This window comes from Delphinapterus leucas, chromosome 16 (genome assembly GCF_059928025.1).
Source record: "Delphinapterus leucas isolate spDelLeu-1000000601 "Yukka" chromosome 16, BTC_Dleu_Yukka2, whole genome shotgun sequence".
Classification (NCBI taxonomy): Eukaryota; Metazoa; Chordata; class Mammalia; order Artiodactyla; family Monodontidae; genus Delphinapterus; species Delphinapterus leucas.
In genome coordinates, this window is record NC_143144.1 from 15,968,312 (window position 1) to 15,991,160 (window position 22,849).

General features: G+C 42.4%; 1 protein-coding gene across 13 annotated transcripts in view; it reads right to left on the bottom strand.

Annotated features, from left to right (window-relative positions):
- ANK3 (ankyrin 3) overlaps positions 1-22,849 on the bottom strand; it is a 676,704-nt gene that overhangs the window by 101,156 nt on the left and 552,699 nt on the right. For 7 of the 13 annotated variants that reach the window (XM_089897519.1, XM_089897520.1, XM_089897521.1 and 4 more), the window contains exons 22-25: positions 20,109-20,181; positions 19,885-19,947; positions 10,756-10,809; positions 2,741-2,864 (exon numbers count right to left, since the gene is read on the bottom strand). In XM_089897519.1, coding sequence (XP_089753645.1) covers positions 2,741-2,864; positions 10,756-10,809; positions 19,885-19,947; positions 20,109-20,181 — 314 coding nt within the window. Of the gene's footprint in view, positions 1-2,740; positions 2,865-4,338; positions 5,059-10,755; positions 10,810-19,884; positions 19,948-20,108; positions 20,182-22,849 lie in introns of those variants that run through there. The other 6 variants (XM_089897518.1, XM_089897528.1, XM_089897525.1 and 3 more) reach the window with 3 other exon arrangements.

Below are 22,849 nucleotides of genomic sequence, written 5' to 3' on the forward strand. Positions count from 1 at the left end.
TCCAATACACTGAGCACCTGAAGTGCGGCCAGTGTGACAGAAGAGCTGCATTTAATTTTATTTAATTTTAATTCATTTTAATTTAAATAATCCTATGTGCCTGGCAGCTAGACCATTAGATAGTGCAACTTCCACGTACTTATAGCAAGACTCCATTTTGCCCCCGTGATGCGATTTGAGAGGCACAGGAAGTTCCACACTCTGCATCAGATACTCATTTCTTCAAATTTTGGTTCCCATGGCACATGGTAATATTGGTGGGAAGTGAGAACAGCTTTTTTATTGTATATGTGAACAAACACAAGTTTTTTTTTAATGATGACACATTCATTTTAACTTTAGTTTTTAAACATATCTAAGATGTGTGTTTTTTTTTTTTAAACATCCTTTCTTTCTTTTAACTTACGTAGGAGTGCCAACGAAAGAACAGAGCCTAGAATTGGGAGCTACCAATGGAAAAGTCTAAAGATGTCCTCATTTTACATAATGTCACTTGACATAATTCCTACTCCTGACTTATTTACATTAGGCAGATGGAGCCGATTAACGGCATCGAGCTGCACTCTGAATCCTTAATATATTGAAGTATTGATACTTTCAGCTACTAAAATGAGAGATTATTTGCATGGGGGTCTGGAAGGCATTAAGTTGTTTTTCACTGAGGTCAACGATATTATTTGCAGCCATCAGTATACCCTAAGTGTTAAACAGGGGAAATGTTAGAAAAACACATGCTTCAGGTTTCTGAAGTTATACTGAAGTACCTAGCACAGCTCAGAACAAAACCCAGCAAACAAACAGCCCTTCCAATCAAGACTTTTCCTTTAAACCCAGTGCAATTTCTCTAGTTACTTCATGCACTATACAACTTCGTTAAGAGAAATAAATTCCTCACGTATTCAGACAACTTTGCGTAAGTAAACGTTACTTGTCATACATTTAGTTACTTGCTTATATTCTCAAATCACAAAACCGATTTTCTAAAGCTGAGCAGAGAAATAAAAAAGAAAAAGCACATGGTAGCACAGCATAGCACAGCACGATGCTGGAGAAAAGAAAGATGAGAAAATGAGGCAAGGAAGAGCAGAGAAACACTGTCAAGGTGCCGTATTTTCTTACCTGATCTTGGGACTATTTTTAAGTATTTTTAGAAAAAACAGAAGAAGTAGAAAGCAAAAAAATCAGACAGGGAAAAAAGAAAAAAAATGTTATGGTTGAATGAGTTACACATCTAATGTATCCCTTTTTAAATGTTACACTCAGAATATTATACTTGGTAACAGTTTAACAGTACTTTAAGAAACATATCGGCTTTACAGATAATTTGCCTCTGAGCATAACATCAGTTGCCAATGTAAAAAAATGAGTTACATATAATAGCAACAAATAAGAATGGTGCAATCCAAACTAGAAGTATGGAAGCCTCAGAAATGTCTTGTGGAAAATTTATAAGAGACAATATACTGGCTTCAACTCTCACTGGAGGTCAGCTGCTACAATTCCCTGTATACAAGTGATTGAGTCATGAAATGTAGCCTTTATATATTACCTGAGGAAGAGAATCAGCTAGTTACTGGATTACAAAAGCTCTTAAATCTCTAACTAGACTTTTCCCTTGAGGTCCCTTAAGATTCTGAAACATTTTCAGTTGTAACTTGGTATCTGTGATTACCTGAAATAAGACATGTTTTTAAAAACTTATTTTCCCCTTCTTATTAATGACACCTGCTACAATAAGATTTTAAGGCCTTTTATAAATATATATATAAAGCCAAAATTCTAATAAGTTACATGAGGCTCCAAATTCTATTAAACAAAAAAAGATTAACTCAAAGAAAAAGCAATTCTGTGTCTAAACTGGCCACATCAACGGACACTGAGAATAAACTCCCAGGTTTACTTTGAGGGAAATGCCGTTTACCATTAGACAATGAAACTTTTAACAACAGATCCTTAAACTATAGGAAAATGCCCCCAGGGCGCTAGCTTAGAAGGTTTAATTATTAGCTTAAAATAACTTGACTGTCAGCAAACATGCTGTTAACCCAACCAGGGAAAAGAAGTCCCCAAATTCCGGACAAGGTTCTGTTTCTTTCAACCAGTGTCAGGCTGGAGCCAAAGCTTTCCACATACAAAAGCTGTAGCTTCAGTTTTCAGAGCTGAATTTGCTACCGTTCTACCTGTAACTTTTGGTTAAGTCACTGTTTCACTCTTAACATGTCCCTTCTAAACAAAGTAATGGCATACTTTTCAAAGAGATACTCAGTTGACAGACAATTCCAATAAACAATACATAATTTTTCCCCAAGAATGCTCTTTTTTAAGTCTCAATCATAAACTGTTCTTTCAGTCACGAAGAGAGAATAGTGAACAATCAACACAATATTTCTTACTTATTGGAAAAGAGGATCTTTCTTTCACTATGGAACAAAACTTAATTTTAAAACATGTGACCTAGATTGGTTCTCTCCGTTTTGCCAGTGAGCTCTTTTGCTATTATGCTTGAAGCACTACTGCCACGTGGGGAAAAAAAGAACAAACGATTAACACATTCAATTGCATAAAATTAAGGACTGAAAACCACAAAAGAAGACAGCAGAGCATGTGTACATTTCACCAAATTCACATCCTTATCCAAAGAGCAAACTTGGGGATAATGTGAAAAATGAAAATGATTTCGGTTTATGACACATCATGGTTGTTTTAAATTAACTGTGAGAAAAGAGCAACGATAAAATACCTGGCAGAGCGGGCCCCCAGACTAAAGCCCATGTAGCCCTCTGCGGGCAGAGAATCATCGCCCAATTCCTTAAGGTCTTGTGGCCCAAGATACTTGTCCGTGTCGCCTGTCATTGCATCTTCACCTGCGGATGCACAAAGCAAGCCCAAATCAGAAGCTTCCCTTTTGAAAATGTGTCTGTTGGGGAGAAAACTGTTCCTCCAGTCATTGGCCAATCACCCATTTTTCTCATGTTCATTTCCCCTCATCCCCCCCGGATAATATTTGAAACTGCCATTAGAAGGAAAAAGTACAGGTAGAGGTTAGTTCATCATTTCAATAGTGAATTTATTGTGACCACCTAGAGGGGTGGGATACGGAGGGTGGGAGGGAGACGCAAGAGGGAGGCGATATAGGGATATATGTGTATGTATAGCTGATTCACTTTGTTATAAAGCAGAAACTAACACACCATTGTAAAGCAATTATACTCCAATAAAGATGTTAAAAAAAAATAGTGAATTTAAGCAGCAGAAAGAGCTCCTGGCATTAGGTACCAATTTTAAACCGTTTCTGTATCTCCTTCCTCCCTGCCTCAAGCCCCAGCTGACTAGAAAGGTTGATCTCTTCTGTCAGCTAGAGTTTTCCTGGCCCAACCATGATGAGGGCAGCTTGTTTGAATGGACCTGGATTGCAAAATAAGAGGCATCTCTTCATTACTGTTCTGCAAATTATATGTGGGAAGGGAACCGACTTTATTTTAAATGTTCTTCTCACACCCAGGATTTCAATTTGGGGTTTATGTAAAAAACTAGCAAGTTATTTAATCTGAAACTACAACTGCTCAACTGGGGAACCTTGAAACACATCCATTTTGAACTGTTTCGAAATCTATCAAATTAACAACTCAGTCCAGCTGCCCCAGTGCTTGAACCCTGCTTGGAAAGCAGCTCTACCTTCAATAGAGATCAAATGGGGGCTTCAGTAGTTGTAAAGAAGGATGAGATAAATTGCTCTCGAACCATCTATACAAAGAGTTAATTGCATAAAATACTTTTACTAGCTACACACGTACAACATGACCTCACACGGGAATAAACCACATTCCAGGGGTGACAGGGCAGGTTTTCCAGATGCCTTTTGCCCTCTGGGACATTTCCCATCCTTCTCAAAATGCAGCACGGGCTGTGGAAAAGTTCCTTTCACAAACAGGCAAACCCTATCTCCTTTTTATGACTCTTGTTCTACTGGATACAAGCTTGGCTGGCCGAGCCGGATTTCAAAGGAGTACATGTTATGTTTTCTCAAAGGTAAGCGATTTCACCCACTCCAGCTCTATTTTCCAGTCCTTCATTCAGCACTGTTTATAATTTCCATTCATTTGAACTCGGGAAACCACAAGAGCTCAGCTTTTAAGCTACCAATCAAGTCTAAAAATCCAATAGCAACCACTTTTTTCCCAAGTGTAAAAACCAAACAGATCAACTTTCCATAGCTACCTGGCTACCCGGTACCAAGAGGTTATTTTCAGTAACTATTTACAGCTGGGCTACTTGCACACTCACTACATAGGAAACAAAAACAGCACACACCAAGTACGACTTAAAGAAAGATCTTACTCTGTGGCAAAGCCATTTCCACCGGGCTGGGCTGATCAAATGTTTTCCTGATGTTTCCAGGAATCCCTGAAGCAGTGATTTAGACTCTACCTCCAAATCAGCCCAAACCAATCCCTGGGTTGGATCCACTGTCTTCACTTCCTCCAAGTTCCTCTCAGCATCTTCGTCTCCTCGCCAGCAACTGAAGAATTACACATCTTTTCCTGCCCATCAGTGTTCAAAGATTTTCAATCTTTTAGATGAAAAAAAAAAAAAAACACCAAACCCCAAATCTGGCTACATTTCATTGAGATCAAGATCCTTTTTGATCACTCCGCAGACATCCTTTTAAAACTCCTTCTGATTGGATTAAAAACTCCTCTGGCAAGCCTCTAGCAGGATCGAATGGTGACATAAATGCAAGCCCCTGAGTTATTTGTATGTAAATATGAGGACTGCTCCAGTGTAGACTTTCGGTAATTTGATACCGATGCCCGGTGCCTAACCGGGTAGCCGAGGCAGCCTGAAATCTAGGGAGGGCCGGCGAGTGAGCCACTGCATTTAATTAGGAGGCGACTCTTCTCCAACCTGAAGGAAGAAACGGCCAACCCAGGTAGAGAGGAAAAACAGGAGAAGAAAACAAAGAAGCGGCCCAGGCAGGGAGTGGCAGAGAGCTCCAGGCAAACTTTAACTTTGTTCTCAGCTGGGAGCCTGGGTTATTTATGGTCCCTGTCAGGTGGAAGGAGGGGAAAGAAAAAAGAGAGAGAGAGAGGGAGGGAGGGAGGGGGAGAGGGAGGGAGGGAGGGGGGGAGGGAGGGCGGGCGGACCTGCCCTCGGGTTGAGGTTGGGAAACTGTGGGGCAGAGGGAAGCGGCTGGGATCCTCAGAACTCTCCAAGAAGCCCTGGAGAACGAGCTCATCACCGCTGCTTTTGATCCAGAGCTGCAGGAAAGGAGAAGTGAGACAAGCTGGGAAAATGGAGTGGATATTGTTTTAACTTCAGCACAAGCTCTTTCAACTCTCTGATCCGATTAAAGTCACTAACTGGTCCTCCCTCCTTGAGGGGTCCCTGGCGAGGGGGAGAGGAGGAGGAACCGGGGTTGGCTGGGGAGGTCTTGGCTGCGAGGGGCTGCAGGCAGCCAAGGAGGCGCTTCTGTCACTGCGCTGTTCCGTTGCTTCCCTCTCTCTGGGGCTCCTGGCCTCCCTTCCCAGCTGTTCCACCCTGTTTTTGTTGGCAGTGGAGGGAAAAGCTAGCCGGACTTCTGCATGCTCCATCTGGGTACACAGGAGAGGCAATTTCAATTGCTTTTTCTCAGAAGAGCTGGAGCGTCGGCCTAGAAAGGGTCAAGGGTTTGGACATTATCTTGAAGGAAGTGGTCTGCAGCACTTTTGCATATATTGCATCTATCTCTTCAACTGTTACCTAAATATACAGAAATGTGAATCTGTAGAACTGAGGAGGTGGGGTACAGATTTGTGGTTCCTGGATCAATGCATAAATAATGACTCATCTAATATTCAGACGATACGACACCTGGTGCTTTAATTTGATCCGCCCGGCTATAATCAACACTGAAAATACCCAGAAAGTGAAGGGAGGCCATTTATACTGCCTGGTACATATGGAAAAATATTCCCCCCAATAATAATATAAAAAGAATCATTTCCAACTCTTTAAAGAATGGAAGGGGAAGTCATGGGTAACATGGAGAAAATGTCTGAAGGTCCATCTGTTTTCCACAAGTGCACTTAAAATCCAAACTACTGGGACTTCCCTGGCGTCCAGTGGTTAAGACTCCGCGCTTCCACTGCAGGGGGCACGGGTTTGATCCCTGGTCGGGGAACTAAGATCCCGCATGCCACATGGTACGGCCAAAAGAAAGAAAAGAAAAGAAAAATCCGGGCTTCCCTGGTGGCGCAGTGGTTGAGAGTCTGCCTGCTAATACAGGGGACACGGGTTTGAGCCCTGGTCTGAGAGGATCCCACATGCCACGGAGCAACTAGGCCCGTGAGCCTGCGCGTCTGGAGCCTGTGCTCCGCAACAAGAGAGGCCGCGACAGTGAGAGGCCCGTGCACCGCGATGAAGAGTGGCCCCCGCTTGCCACAACTAGAGAAAGCCCTCGCACAGAAACGAAGACCCAACACAGCAAAAATAAATAAATTAATTAATAAACTCCTACCCCCAACATCTAAAAACAGAAAACAAAAAAAACACAGATGTGATGCCTCAATCAAATATATGAATGAAAAAAAAGAAAAGAAAAGAAAAATCCAAACTACTTAGCAAAGCCTGATTCAATGGTGCTCGCTCATTCAAGCTTCCTAACAAGACCTGCAAAGAAAGGTTCCTTCCTCATGACTTCTTGGCCAGCTTCTCTCCGGCCACTCCTACACACCCATCCTGCCCTTCTGTTACATATAATTCTTTCAGTCCCTAGAATTCCTGAAACTCTTTAGACTTTGAACCACTACATAGGGTGTACTCCCTTGATGGAATCTTTACCCCTCTTCTTCTCCTGAGTAGTTTCTCCAATCTTGGACTCTCTCTAGAACACCTCCCATCCTCCACTCACCATCCTAAGTTCGGTGTCCCTCATGTGGGCTTCCCTTATCAGAGTGTATTGGCGGGAAAAACACCTGCTTGGTCCCTCCCATGGAAGAGTGAGATGAGAACCCCAAAACCAGAACCCAGGTTTTCCTGGACCTGCCATATTGTAAATGCCCCATCAGTATTTTTGGAATTCATGATTGCTTTTATTAAAGAGGTTGGTGGTTTTGCTTTTTTTCCCATCTACATGCCACAGCAACTTCGTATTCATTTGGCACGCCAAGCTTGATGACTGGTATACAGTAAAATTTCAATAAAGTTAAGTTTCTATTCTTTCTCTACATATCCTTCTTAGACTTCAGAAATGGTCTCTATGAAACCAAAAGAAGCCCAGAGTTGGGATGGGGATGGGAGGTGTTAATACATTTGGCCAAAGATTAAAGTAGTCTTATGACTATTAAGTAACAGTAATTAAGTAATTATGCATTTACCATTTTAGAATGATGAAAACATTTCTTACAAGGCATGGAATTTAGAGGTAAAGGCAATGGTCTTATTTTAATGCAATTTTGCATAGTAGGCGGTGCCTGGATTCAACTTCAAGCTTCATCATTTTTGCTTAGGTGAACTCTGGGATACTGTTTACTCTGAGTCATAGTTTCAACCTCTACCAAACTGGGATAACAACTCTGCCTCTATCCTAAGACCTCTTGGGGGGATTAAATGAAATAATGCACAAAGAAAGGGTTTAGTCAGCACTGTTAGTAGTATTCAGTAACGCAGCTTTCTTTAGTGTTCAAACATCTGAATGCATGAACTCATACAGTTAGCATTTAAAATGCTACTATTGATACTGCTTGGGGCAAAATCTAACCATAGCACCAGGCCTCCCTGCTCTGCATTGCCTAACACAGGGCCAGGTTCATCATAGATACTCAACAAATACCTGTTGATTGAATGAATGGAGGAACAATATTAATACAACTAACTCTCATTTCAATAAACAAAATATTCTATGATTATCGTATAGTACGACACACTAATATACCAAAGATGAGAAAGGAATGAGATGAACTCTGTTGAGTATCTTGTTAACTGCCTCTAATCCATTCTATAATCCCCAAATATTTTGATTAGAAACAGCTTCTGACCAACAGGTACAGATAATTATATTTGTAATATAACAAAAGTAATATTTCTATAAATGAACAACACTCATACAATATCAGATATATTTAGTTACAATATATGTATTACCAGAACCCACAAATTTTCACTTACTGAATACTCGTGTGGGTTTGCATTTCCTAGAAGCTTTTGGTGCAGTGGCATAACCGTTGTGTTGAAGATAAATCTGACTATTTTCTAGCAAAGAAGGTGTGGTAGCTAGTGTTTAAAAATGCCCTCTCTACCCCATCCAATGAACCAACTCTCCTTGTATCCATGCCTGTGTACTGCCCTTGTTTAAATCTGAACTGGCTCAATCTTTGAACACTAAAATGCAGGGGAAGTGATGTTACGTGACTTTGGACTTTGAGTTCAAGGATACCTTGCAGTTTCTGCCTGAGTCTCTTTGGAGTACTTGTTCCAAAGGGGAAGTTAATCCCAAGGCAAGAAATTTGACGACCATGAGGCCACCTCGTGTAAAGGTGTAAAGAAAGTCAAGGTAGCCATTTGGAGAGAGATGCCAGTCAGCTCTCAGCTGTTTCAGCCATCCCGGCCGAGGTGACAGACCCTCGAGCGATGACGTCACATTGAACCTCTGGCCATGTGACTCCCACCTTAGCTACCGTCTGACTGCAAACTCCCGAAGGCTGTCTAGAGCCCAGCTGAGCCCTGTTAACTCACACAACCACGGGAGACGATGATAATAAATTAAACCACTGAGCTCAGAGGTAATAAGTAGTGGGAACAGAGGGGAATGAAAAATAACAAGGTCCAAAGGTAAGGCAAAGTGGTCACAGGGTGCCTAATGCACCCCTAATCAATTAGAGTGAGCTCTGCAGTGCGTTCTACGATTAGTGTAGACAAAGTCTGGGGGAAGCACATGGGTAAGTGCCACCAGAGGAGGCCTCACCTATATGGAAGGGACTTTACACCTTTCAAAATTATGAGCACTGATGTTTTTACTGCTAATCCATTTCTGACAAAAAAATACCAGAGGCTGGAAAATGTTTAAAGAAAAACCCAGGGCTGCCCTGGTGGCGCAGTGGTTGGGAGTCCGCCTGCCGATGCAGGGGACACGGGTTCGTGCCCCGGTCCGGGAAGATCCCACATGCCGCGGGGCGGCTGGGCCCGTGAGCCATGGCCGCTGAGCCTGCGCGTCTGGAGCCTGTGCTCCGCAACGGGAGAGGCCACAACAGTGAGAGGCCCGCGTACCGCAAAAAAAAAAAAAAAAGAAAGAAAAACCCAAACACCCCAAATCTACCTTGATCTCACCATTCCCCAAATAATAAAAGCTGTTCAGAGGCATTTCACTTCAATTTTGCAGGTACCCCTTCCTCCCAGTCCTATGATGACTAGGTTCAGAGAACAGGTTTCCTGTACTACAGTCAATCCTCCAAAGATTCATACGCTCTGTCTACGAGGAAATAATACCAAATAGAATCAGGGACAAAGGAGAGAAAGAGAATATATTAAATGGTTATCAGGACTGTGGTTGGTCACGTAGCTGTGCCTCATTCCCTTTTAGAATTCAACTCACTGGTCCAGAATCAGTACATGGGGGAATATACCTAACCCAACTTCCTTGCAATCTTTCATTATGCCCGCTAATGATTTTTCATGGTGAATAAATGAAACAGTTCTTGTCTTAGTGTTTAAGTGTTTTCATGCCCTAGGAGGTCTTTTCTTCTTTTTCTTTTTTTTTGCATGTAATTTTCTTCTATTCTTTTCCATCTTAAGACCACTACCGAGGAATACTTTTGTTGCTTTTCCAGCGGTTGAAAGTTGATTTCCCATCTGGCTGGAGACTAGAATCACAAAGAATATTCCTTAAGGTAACTATATCAAATTATATTGTCAGAAACTTTGCTCAGATCCCTCTGATGCGAAATGCAGAATCTCCCCAAGGAATGTACTTTGTAACATTATGAAGCTGAAAATAATGGTACAAAACACCTCCAAATGAAATGATAGTACAAAATCTCCAAATTACATGGGATTTTTTTAAAAAGCTAGATTAAAAAGAATAGAGGAACACAGTCTCTATGCTCTAGTGATTGATTAGGAGTTGATTACTTCATAGAACTCAGTAAATAGCTTAACTGAGAAGCAGTTAATGATCAGAATTGAGAAGACAAATTTACTGTGCTTGTTCTGAAAAAAGTGTGTTTTTTGATCATCACATAGCACAGAGAGGAAATGTAAGCTACTGGGAAAATAAATCCTTTAGCCATTTCTAGTCTACGTTATAGAATAGTAGAATGAGATCACATCATTATAATCAACATCTATATTTATTGAGCATTTACTATGTTCTAGGCACTGTTTGGTGCTTTATAAGTATTATCTCAAGTAATTCTCACAACAACCTTATAGAATAGTTATCTCCGTTTCAAGATAAAGAAAACCCAGTTCACAGTGGTAGAATAAACAGCTAAGATTACTTAGAACATGGGGAAAATTGGATTCAAAATTAGTTGGTTTGACTACAGAGCCCTACTTTTAACTACTGCCAAACTCTACGCTATTGAACAAATACAATAAGAAATCAGTAACCAAAATATCAGCTCCATGGAGGCAGGGGTTTTTGTCTTCTCCTTCCATATCCAGTGCCCAGAACAATGCCTGGCACATATTAGGTGCTCAATAAATGTGTGAGATGAAAGGTCAGTGATTGCTGTTGGAGAAAGGAACTCTATTACTGGAGCAAGAAGGAGGAAGACTTACTTTTCACCGTAAACTCTTGTACCTTGGGAATTTTATACCATGTGCGTCTATCACCTATTCAAAAAATGAATAAAATTAACAAAATAAAACAAAATACAGGGACCGCAGATAAGTCATCTGTGTGTTCCATACACCAGAAAAGGTATTTTGACAGATGTCAGTCTGCCAGGTAGACATTAAGATGTGTATGTGCACCAGCAAGTATCTGGCAAAGAGGAAACGATACGTACGACATTTGACCTTACTTGTGTCTTTAAGACATGGAAGAGAAGAAATGAAATGAAACAAGGCAGGAAGAAGGGGATGCACAATATTAATGTGGTACTTCTGGTAGCTTCCCAGGGTTCTAAAGCAGCGGTTCCCAACCTGGAGGATGCATTAGAATCACCTGAAAACTCGCATTTCTGACAAGTTCCCAAGTGAATCCGATGTTGCTGGTCCAGGGACCACACTTTGAGAACCACTGGTCTCACGGGTCCTTACAAATGACAGTGATCTAATGGCAGTACCGATTCTATAGCAGTCAGTGTCTGTTTTCCGAGTGGCTATTATGAGTATAATTAAAGTACCAGCTCAGCAAGTGAATTCAAGGAATGAGTGCAGTGTTTCTCAAATTTCAAGGGCTGTATTTTATCAGCTGGGGACCTTGAGAAAATGCAGATACTGACTCCATAGGCCTAGGGCAGGCCCTGAGAGTCTGCATGGGTAGCAAGTCCCCAGGTGACCTGCTCTACTGTGTAACCACTTTGAGACGGTAGACAGTGGAGCGCTGGGCTAGGACCTATGTTAGGAGTAAAGCCAACTACTGCCTTTGAGGCATTTAGCCTCTAGTAAAGAAGCTGACACCAGGACACAAACCATGATACAAATACTGTACTCCTAATGCTGCCGGTTCCTCCTGAGATCATGCCTTGTGTGTGCTACACGCTGTGCTTGCTAACTGAGCACTTTACATGCACGTCTCGCTTAATCCGCAACCCTGGGAAGCAGGTACTAGTATTTCCAGTTTATAGATGAAGAAACAGATTCAGAGTTATTTGTCAAAACTCACACATCTAGTTAGCGGAGGAGCCTGGATTAGAACCCACGCAGTCGGGTTGCAGAGACCAGGCGCTTCCCCACCTCGCCACCAGGACAGAAGGGGTGTGTGTGTGTGAGAAGTTACAAAGTATTACAAGAGCACAAAGGAAGAGGGCAGCACATAGGACTGTAGACGTGGCAGATGCTAAACGGAGAGTGTGTGAGTACAGGCAGGGAGAGAGGGGTGGAAACGGGAAGTTGGCCATCCCAGGCCACAGGATGCGGCTCAGAGGGACAGAACGGGAATGCTGGAGACCAGCGAGCAGCCGGCTTTACTAAAGTTACAGGCAACTGACTTGTAGGAAATGGGCTGGTTGGGTTGGACTTTTAGGGCCCTTGAAATTGGATTATAGACTAACAATTGCCATCCGAGTGACAAGCAACATAAACCCATTAGGGGGGACAATGCAATGACTTTGTCGACCCACATTGTTTTCGTTTTTGTTTTAACTGAAGACTTAAACACTCAAAGCTCTCTCTCTTCCTATCGTGCTGTCCTGGCCTAATTCTAATCCTAGAGCAGGAAACAGGATACATAGATAGTCGTATCCATCTGATTAAGGAAAAGGAAGGACAGACATTTTTTGAGCATCTACTGTACGCTGGTCGCTGTTCTAAGTGCTTTATGTGTATATTATTTCTTTTCATCATCTCAGCAACTCCATGGTATTAACCCGTTTAGAGACAAATAAAGGCAAAGAAGACTCAGCCTATTTTATTTTTTGGAAGGTTCAAATAAGGAACATAAAAATCCGAATAATTTTGAAGAGAAAATCTTTTCCATAAATTCAAAACTTTATGTCTAGCCCCCCTAATGTTTAGACAGTAAGTTTTCATCATGAAGAATCCAAATGACTCTATTTGCTCATGTCTTTTCCCTCAATCTTCCGATATTTGCATTGTCAGAAGAGCAAGGAAGCAAGAGTAAGAGGGAGGGGCTTCCCTGGTGGTGCAGTGGTTGAGAGTCCGCCTGCCGATGCAGGGGACGCGGGTTTGTGCCCCGGTCTGGGAAGATCCCACATGCCAAAGAGTGGCTGGGCCCGTGAGCTATGGCCACTGAGCCTGTGCGTCCGGAGCCTGTGCTCCACAACGGGAGAGGCCACAACAGTGAGAGGCCCGTGTACCGCAAAAAAAAAAAAGAGTAAGAGGGAAGAGGAATATGATAGTACGAGGATGCTGACCCACTCAAACTTTAGTTCCTTCTTTTCTTTTCTCTTTTTTTGGTTGCACCGCGTGGCTTGTGGGATCTTAGTTCCTGGACCAGGGACCGAACCCGTGCCCCCTGCAGTGGAAGCACAGAGTCTTACTGGACCGCCAGGGAATTCCCAAACTTTAGTTCTAAAAGTCTAATTCTAACCTAGAGTCACACAATAAATAAGGGAAAAGTTACTTAGATTCCAGATGCTCATGCATTTCACTTTTCGTTTTGCAGTTTGCAAGGACTCCTGTGCACATTCTGAGAGGCTGATAAAAGGAAGGAGATGTCGTGTCGACAGTGGAGGGGCTATGCCACCCACTTCCCGAGGTCCCCGTGTGTGGCACAGGCACTTCTGGGTCAGGCTGGAGGACCAGTGGATGCTTGGGACTCCATTATCTTCTGGGATGGAAGGAGGCTCAGGGCGAGGCTGCCCAAGCCCAAGGTAGAGAATGCAGTGAGCTCTCTCTCCTGCCCCCTCCCCTCCCCAGCTGCCTCCTCCGTCAGGAAGGAGCAGATGCTGGGTCTTTTGCTTCAACCTTTTGTTTTCCAGCATCTCCTGGCAGCAGTGGTTGTCCTTTCAAAACAGAAAGTAAGTTCTGGAATATACTGTTTTCTTGCTTTCCTTCTCAAAAGATGTGAGAGCAATGGGGTTAAGTTGAGATAATGGTTAGATGAGCAATGGGTGACATAGGTGGTCTTAAGAAGTGCGTGTTGGGCTTCCCTGGTGGCGCAGTGGTTAAGAATCCACCTGCCGATGCAGGGGGCACGGATTTGAGCCCTGGTCCGGGAAGATCCCACATGCCGCGGAGCAACGAAGCCCGTACACCACAACTACTGAGCCTGCGCGCCACAACTACTGAGCCCACGGGCACAACTACTGGAGCCTGGGCTCTGCAACAAGAGAGGCCACCGCAATGAGAAGCCCGCACACCGCAACAAAGAGTAGCCCCTGCTCGCTGCAACTGGAGAGAGCTCATGCGCAGCAATGAAGACCCAAAATGCACCCCCCCAAAAAAAGAAGTGCGTATCATTTTAAGGGATTCGTGTATCTCTCACGGGAGGGCCACCCACCGTCTTCTTTCTTTATTTCCCTAACTTCAGGTGCCGGTAAGATCCTGGCTTCATAGATGGTCAAAAAGGAATCAGACTTAAATGGCAAAGTTTGCACATCTCTTAAGCAACGACAAGAACAAGTAGCCATTATCCCACAGAGCAAATGACTCTTTTCTGCTCAGGATGATTTTTTTTTTTAAGAGTACAAAGTCAATTTGACTCTTTCCTCTTAAACATTATTCTGTTCTTTGTGGCTAGATGTACCTCTTTTTAAAAACTGTATTGCAGTTTACTATTCCTTAATCCAGGCTAGATATAGTTTCTAAAGTAAGCACGCATGACTCAGTGTTGGAACCTTTCCAGATGTAGCAATGAAAAACGTCCCCTGTGATCTTGGTTGGGTTAATAAACAAACCCATCCCAGGAAGGAAAAAGAATTCTGTGTCTTTCCTGTAAAGAGCCAGAAAAAGACAGTGTTGGGACAGACACTGTAATTTTTTCCTATTTTTATCAGTACTCCTTAACCCTAATCCAGAAATTACCCTCAGTCACCTAAGTAAGATTAGATGTTATACTGACTTGGTCAAACAGACACCGAAGAAGAGAGATGGAATGCAGGTGGAAAAGTTACTTGCGCTGTTCTCATTACCTAAAACCTATGCCCCTTTTAAAGAAGACTAGGAAATGAATAAATTACTAGCCACAAACTAGCCCTGTGAAATCAGGCACTAAAATGATTCTTAGGTACAGAGAAATTAGGTTGCTACATTCAAAGTGGCCGTGTCATGCCCTTTGGTTCCTTCTGTTCAGTCTTTCTCAGCTATTCGTCTAGACTCAACCCCACATCCAGAGCTCACTGGTCTTGGTTCTTCATTACCTGGGTGTATAAGGACCGTGTGTGCAAAACAGGAAGATGCTCACTGCTCCCAGGTATAAAGCAGTGCCAGCATCATGTACGTGTTGTACGCAAGGATCTGGCCTCTTCCTTCTCCTACACCCAAAGTGCTTTTTTTCTTTTTTTTAAAAATTTTTATTTATTTATTTTGGGGGGCTGCATTGGGTCTTTGTTGCTGTGCGCGGGCTTTCTCTAGTTGCGGCGAGCGGGGGCTACTCTTCATTGCGGTGCACAGGCTTCTCATTGCAGTGGCTTCTCTTGTTGTGGAGCATGGGCTCTAGGCACATGGGCTTCAGTAGTTGTGACACGTGGGCTCAGTAGTTGCAGCTCGCGGGCTCTAGGTGCGCGGGCTTCAGTAGTTGTGGCGTGTGGGCTCTAGAGCGCAGGCTCAGTAGTTGTGGCACACAGGCTTAGTTGCTCCGTGGCATGTCGGATCTTCCTGGACCAGGGCTCGAACCCGCATCCCCTGCACTGGCAGGCGGATTCTTAACCACTGTGCCACCAGGGAAGCCCCACCCAAACTGCTTTTCACCATGCAGGGCAACAAGCACCTGTTATTGGTTTGTTTTCTGTCTCCTACCTCTACCTACAGGGTGTGCACATACAAGGTAAAGACAGGCCAGGCCTGTTGTCAACTCTCATCCTCAGTGTGCTTCTGGCCCAGGTGCTCGGACCACCCCTTCCCATGTGTTCACATCTTCCCTTGGTTCTCTAGCCCCTCCTGTTCCAGACCCTCTGCCCACCATCCTGCCTGCCCCCGGCCAATCATTTTCGGTGCTGATGTTCCGTGGTGTCACCCTCCACTCTCTTCTTTCTCTGTAGTAAGAATCCCAGTGTCGGGGGCGGGGGTACAGGTGGCCAGGTGAGATCCCACTTCCCCATGAAGCAGGTCAAACGTTCTGGGTAGATGGGCAGGGACTAAAAGAACTGGGGGCGTGGGGGAAATCTTATTCAAAATTACAACTTGTTGGGCTTCGCTGGTGGCGCAGTGGTTGAGAATCCGCCTGCCGATGCAGGGGACACGGGTTCGAGCCCTGGTCCGGGAAAATCTCACATGCCGCGGACCAACGAAGCCCGTGCACCACAACTACTGTAGCCCACGTGTCTCAGAGCCTGTGCTCCACAAGAGAAGCCACCACAATGAGAAGCCCGTACGCCGCAACTAGAGAAAAGCCCGCGCGCAGCAACAAAGACCCAATGCAGCCCAAAATAAATAAATTTATTAAAAAAACAAAATTACAACCTGTTTTGGGCAAATGAAGAAACCACCTATTGACCTTAGTCAACAAACATGCTAATTCCCTGACAGCTCTTCAACAATTCCTGTTCCCCCTCACGCCACAGGCTGCTACAGCTGCTCATCTGTCACAGCTTCTTGAGGAGAAAAAATACACTACATGAGAGCTACTTATTCTGGGTCTGAATCCACGAAGTCCTGGACGTGGCAGTTGATGAGGTCAGCAGGGATTCCCAAATGGCCTGTGCTCATCTGACTGGACCTTCCCAGGCAAGTTTCTCCCAGGGCGTCTGCTGGAACTCACTCGTCTGGTTTCTCTCTCCATTGTTCACCACTCTCTCTCCATATCCTCTGGCACTCCTCTTCCTTTTTTTTTTTTTTTTTTTTGCGGTACGCGGGCCTCTCACTGCCATGGCCTCTCCCGTTGTGGAGCACAGGCTCCGGACGCGCAGGCTCAGCGGCCATGGCTCACGGGCCCAGCCGCTCCGCGGCATGTGGGATCTTCCCGGACCGGGGCACAAACCCGTGTCCCCTGCATCGGCAGGCGGACTCTCAACCACTGTGCTACCAGGGAAGCCCGAGCTGGAAATTCTTTTAAATTCACCAACTATTCTTTGAGATGCAGACACCCCTTGGGAGAGTCATTAGAAAGCTGTTTATCGAGTCAATACGTAGCCTAGGGCTGTCTCAGTGAGAAGGGGTATAAAGGCAGGAAAAGGGAGCAAGGAAGCAAATTTTCTCCATCTTGCCTGTTCTCAGAAACCTGTAAGACTATCCTGTCCTTTCAGTCTCCCTCCTCTTGGATGCAGCTGTGCAAACACATATTGAAGAGCTGCTGTGTGCAAGGCCCTGTACTAGGTTCTGGGGATACACCAGAGACTAAGATTAGGTCTCTGCGTCTGGTATTTCATTTTGACTTTATGCCGAGAGTAGCATGCAACTATGTAATGTCTGTTTGAAAGGTCAATTGCAAGCAGAGAGATATCAGGCAAAACGCTGGCTGGATGTTAGGATTTAACAGGTATTTGTAAAATGATAAAATTTCAGGTGAAGGACAATTTCTGCGTAACAGTCACCGCTCCCTTGGAGGACCTGGAGGCAAGGTAATCTCCAAGGCTTCTTTCCAGATCCGTAAAGCTAAAAACATAATAGTCTGATTTATTTATTACGATGACCAGAAGATCAGGGTAGTCCAAAGCATTCAGTGAGAAGAGGTCCTATAGGACATTTCCCCCAATAAAAAAAATTCACTCTTGGGTTCTATGTATAAGAACACAGGTCACATTCAAGTAGCTATGAAAGAGGTGACCTAATTCCACAGACTTTCACATCTGTCTTCTTGTCCCACTCTGCCACTAACCTGGTTGGGTAAGTCACTCAACATTTATTTGGGCTTTACTTTCTCATCAGGATAATGGAGAACTTGGACTACAGGTTACTAACCTGCCCTTTGAGTTCTCTAAAATATGTGGATTTCACTTTGCTGGGGCTTCCATTAGGCACTGATTTGGGTACAAAGCTGAGGTGAGCTTGACTCTCTCATGATATCTGATGAAACGTTAGTGCTTTATTATATCTCAAACCTATACCTACTGACAATTATTTTAAGTTTTTTAGAATTTTTAAAATACGTTTTTATAAATAATGTATCCAAAGATTTTGACCCACTACATAAAGTATTTTGTTGTCAATAGTTCCAAAGAGATCAGAGCCTGAATCACTGAGTTAAAGCCTGAATCGGTGACAAGGATGCTCCCTAAAATGAAGAATTTTTAAAGTCAGAGTTGTTCACATGGAATAGGCAGTCTGGGAATTAGGCAATTCCCCTCATGGAGGCATTTGGGCACAGGACCTCGTAACAGAGGTAATTCCAGCACTGGGTGACGGTTGTTCAGACTGAGTGACCTTTAACCAACTCCCTTTCAACATTAAACGCTACAACGTTATGAAGTCAAGAGCCCTTTTATTCCAACAGCCCCCGGACACATCCATAAAGCAAGGGCTAAGTTTAAAGAAAGATGGATAAAATGAGAAGGAAAATTTGCTTATTCATTTCAAATTCCCAAGCTGAGATCAATCTAAAGGAAATGATGGTCATTTCTAGTTAAACAGCTAAATGGAATAGCTTCAAATGAAGAGATTCAAAACTTCTTCGTTTTGGAAATGAGTTATCCACACGTATAGGGTTGTTACATGGTCCATTCAAACTTGGCCTCTCATCAATGCAGCTATTTGGGGATATCTTGTTAGGCACTAGCAAATTTTTAGGTCTGTGACTGTCATATCTCATAATAATTTCATTTGACACCATATTTTGTGAGTGTATGCATCTTTGTGAGAACATCACTTTCCTTTTATCTTCTGCACAGGTGAAATTACTCTGAAAATGTTGCATAAGAAAGCAGCGAAATATAATATGACAGTAAGGCACGTTACTCGTAGAGTCCTAACGATGATGCAAATATTATCCACTGGGGGATAAACAGAGGTAAACATATAGTTGATGGTTTACAGAAAAAGAAAGAAAAATGATGAGTAGACGCCTTTAATATTTATCAAAACAACATTTACAAACAATGTGACAGGTACTTTCAGGTCCCTAAATGACCACCAAGACATTAGCTCTCCTAGGCGGGCAATCCCTGGCTACAACGCACTTAACACTTGGCAGTCACTGGAACTGAAAAAGCTAAAGTGACTTTGGATCAGGTAGGCTTTCCCACTATTTAGGTTTCCAACGAAATCTGGACAAATCAAAGAAGGAACCGGTAATTACAATACAGACAACCCAGAGGCAGAGAAAGACTAGCTGCACTAAGACTGATCCAAGAGAAAAATACAACACGAGAGACGGAAAATGGAGAAGCAATCAGAACACTGGGAGAGTCAAATGATAGAGAAAAGAAACATAAATATAATATAAATTCTACTCTAAGTAAACGTTTCATTATTTCAGTAAAAAGGTCAAAAATTTGCCATCTTTATCATATTTATTTACTGTAAAAATGCTAGTTTTCCAAAGAACAATAAGGATGTCATTCATTAATATAACTACATAACATGACCTGGTCATACGCACTGATTTTTAAGTAAGGCAGAAAACTAGTAGTTTCTTTTAAGCACATGAAGAATAGCTACAGTCATCTATAATTTGTCTCTTTCATGAAATCAATATTGAAAACTTACATTTTGAAAGCAGTTTTGTTCGGGTTGAGGTTTCATTATGAGTTCAAGTTCAAAAGCAACTTTCACTGCAAAGCTTAGAGTACATCTTAGAATGGGCATTTGATCCCTTCCCTTATACACCCTCTCTTATTAAAAAAAATATTTTAGATATGAATATTAATCAGATTTTACTATCTAGATTTTCAAATGTATACAATAAAAACAATTTTTATGCTTAATAGAAACAAATAGTGAGAAAGTAGTCCAGATAGTAACACTTGCATTTTCAAATTGCAAAATGCGTTCAAGGAGAGGGGATTCAAAGAGACTAAAAGAAGACAGTCAGTGATACCAAATACATGTTGTTTAAATGATACGTTAATTAATAATTGCAAGATAAAATGAAAAGTTAGTAACTCAAGGAAGGGTTACATTTCAAAGATAAGAAATGGAAGATAAAGCTGGTAGTTAAATTTTATCACAATAAAAATTCACAAATACCTTCTTCAACATCTGAGATATATTCGCCATCACTGAGCATTTCAGGGGCGTTGGCTTTACGAACTGCATGATTTAAGTGAACAATGTAAGTGTGAAAAATGCATGCTCTTGATACTACAACGAAACATATTAATGCTTCTAAAAACATTTTGCAATGAATTTTCTTCAGGAAAAAAATACAAAGTCACTCTTTGTTACTACGAACTCAAAGGAGGTCTTCATACCTTCATCATCAGACATGTCAAGAACTTCATTCATCGTTTCTGGAACATTCATTTTGTGCTTCTCTATGACAGTCTGGTAACAAAGAAAGCAGTCATGTTAGTATGAGCAGACAGGATATTTTACCGAGGCTCTTCATTTCTTCCTAAATTAATCTGTTGGTTTACTGTGGGATTTGTGTGTTGAATATCTTGAAGGCCCCCTCATACAAAATGACATCAAAATTATGCCTTCATAGCACTGAGTTCCTCATCATATACATGGCAGAGAACGAATACAAGGTGAAAGAATTCTAGTGGCAAAGCGCACCAGCTTAAAAGCTTTAGGTCCGCAATAAAGCTTTTCAAAGGAAAAAAAGGAGAGAGATACTGCCTCCCTTAGTTCCTTGCTATGCTTCTTCACGGTCTTCATGGGTCTGCCACCCCATCCAACTAAAAGTCTTAGCTGTTGATAAGCCAAATGATTGGCAAGAAGCCTGTCTTTATTGCTTGTGCCAAGCCAGCCCCTTCTCGTTTTCCCTTCCTATGTGTACGTTTAATTTCTAGAATAAATCACAATATTGAGATTCCAATAACTTTTACAACCATGTGTTTGCAGAAAATATTTTAGAGGTAATGCATTTGCAGGATAATTTTAACTGCCACAAAATTTTAAAGAATGGTATACAGTATGACAGAGCAAAGGCTATACTGAATCTTTTAATTGCTCTTTGATGACTTTTCGCCTAGATAGATTGTATCCATCCAAAGAACACTGACGGTATTACTTGTTTGAAAATATTAATGACTTGATATGTTTTAGTTTGAAAATGAATCCTCTTTTAATCTGAGCATATAAAAGACTAATGGTACAAGTCATGTTGAAGTAAAGCATTATTTTGCATTTTTTCCAGCATGTAATACTGTCATTGAACATTTTCAAAAAATGAATATTTTATATTAGAACAGTTTTAGATTTACAGGAAAATTATGAGGATAGTAGAGAGTGTTCACCCAGTTTTCCCTATGATTAACACATATTAGCATGGTACCTTTGTCACAATTCATGAACCAATATTGATTTATTATTATTAATTAAAGTCTATGTTTTATTCAGATTTCCTTAGCTTTTGCCAAATATCCTTTTTCAGTGCTAGCATCCCATCCAGGATACCGTGTTATCTTTCGTTCTCAATCTCCTTAGGCTCCTATGGCTAAGTTTCTCAGACTTTCCTTGTTTTTAATGACCTTGACAGTTTTGGGGTGAACTGGTCAGGTACTTTGTAGAATGTCCCTTAATTGAGATTCGTCTCATGTTTTTCTCATTGATTAGACTGGGGTTATATGTTTTGGGGAGGAAAACCACTGCGGTAAAATGTCATTTTCGTTACATCACATCAAGGGCATATACTGTCAACATGATTCACCAGGGTTGACGTTGTACTTGGTCATGTGGCTGAAGCAGTGTTGGCCAGCTTTCTCCCCTGTAATCTACTCTATTTCCCCTGCTCTCCACACTGTTTTCTTTTGAGGGAAGTTACTACACTCAGACACACTTGAGCAGTGGGGAATCGTGAGCCACCTCTTGGAGGGGAAAGTATTTTCGTAAATTATTCGGAATTCTTTTGCCTGAGAAATCTGCCTCTTCCTCCATAGTCATTCAATCATTCATCCGTATCAGTAATGAACTCACGGATATATATTTTATACTTTGCACTATACCCCCATACCATTTTATTTCTTTGGTTCAAATTGTTCTGGCTTTGGCCATTGGGAAGTCTTTCAGTGGCTTCCCGTGTCCCTTTAACACGTCCCATCATTTTGTGTATGTATGTTTATTTATTTCTTTACAGGGAGGGCCTTACTTTTTGGCACTACCAGAGGTTGCAGGCTCATCTTGTATATTTCCTGCCCCAGTTGTGGATTTTGTCATTTCTCCAAGGAGCCCTGGTTCCCTCCATTAGAGAAGGCTGTTAGAAACCAACATCTGAGTGATAGAAGTACTCTGCTCGTTGCTACTGAGGGAATTTTAAACAATGCAATTTAAATAGCTTAATTCGTATCTTTTGGATATCCGCTTCTAGCCACTCAGTTTCCTCCTCTGCCGTGATTGTAATGTCATTAACTAAAGCATCTTTCTCAGAATTGCCACATCCAACATGGCACTCCTATCAAAGATGCAGTGTTCTTTTTAAGGCTGCTGAAGAACTGACGCCTGCTTAAGGAGACAATGGTCGCTGGGGCTTCCATAACGTCTGAACAGAGACCCACCTGCGGGCGGCTGCACTGTGCTTAGTTAGCGTAAGGGCACACACCCCACCCTGAATCCCGTCAGTCCTCTCTGAGCTAGATGACAGGCAACTGCAAAGGCAGGGCTGACAAGGTGGTGTCTCCGCTTGAAATAAAGTCTCAAATACCACAGTGCTGGACTAGGTCTTAGGGACTTCAGTGGCCTCTTTTCTAGTCAATGTGAGCGTTTCATTTGGCGGAAGCCTCATTTACTTCACCAGGCAAACTGGACCTTCCTGTTAGCATGAGTAATCTTTTCTCTCTGGCAGAAAGTCACCTAGCAAGTCAGCTGGTGATGTTGAGTGAGAAATGGCATGACTCCCGTGCACATTCTTTCACTAGGAACCGGAGCCCTAAAACCCTTTTCTCTCAGTCCATTTCCTGAGGCTGTAACTTTACTTTCCCTGTCTGTAACTTTATTTTCTCCTAAAGCTCTTTTTGATATCAAAGAAACATTTTGAACTTTCCTAACAGGT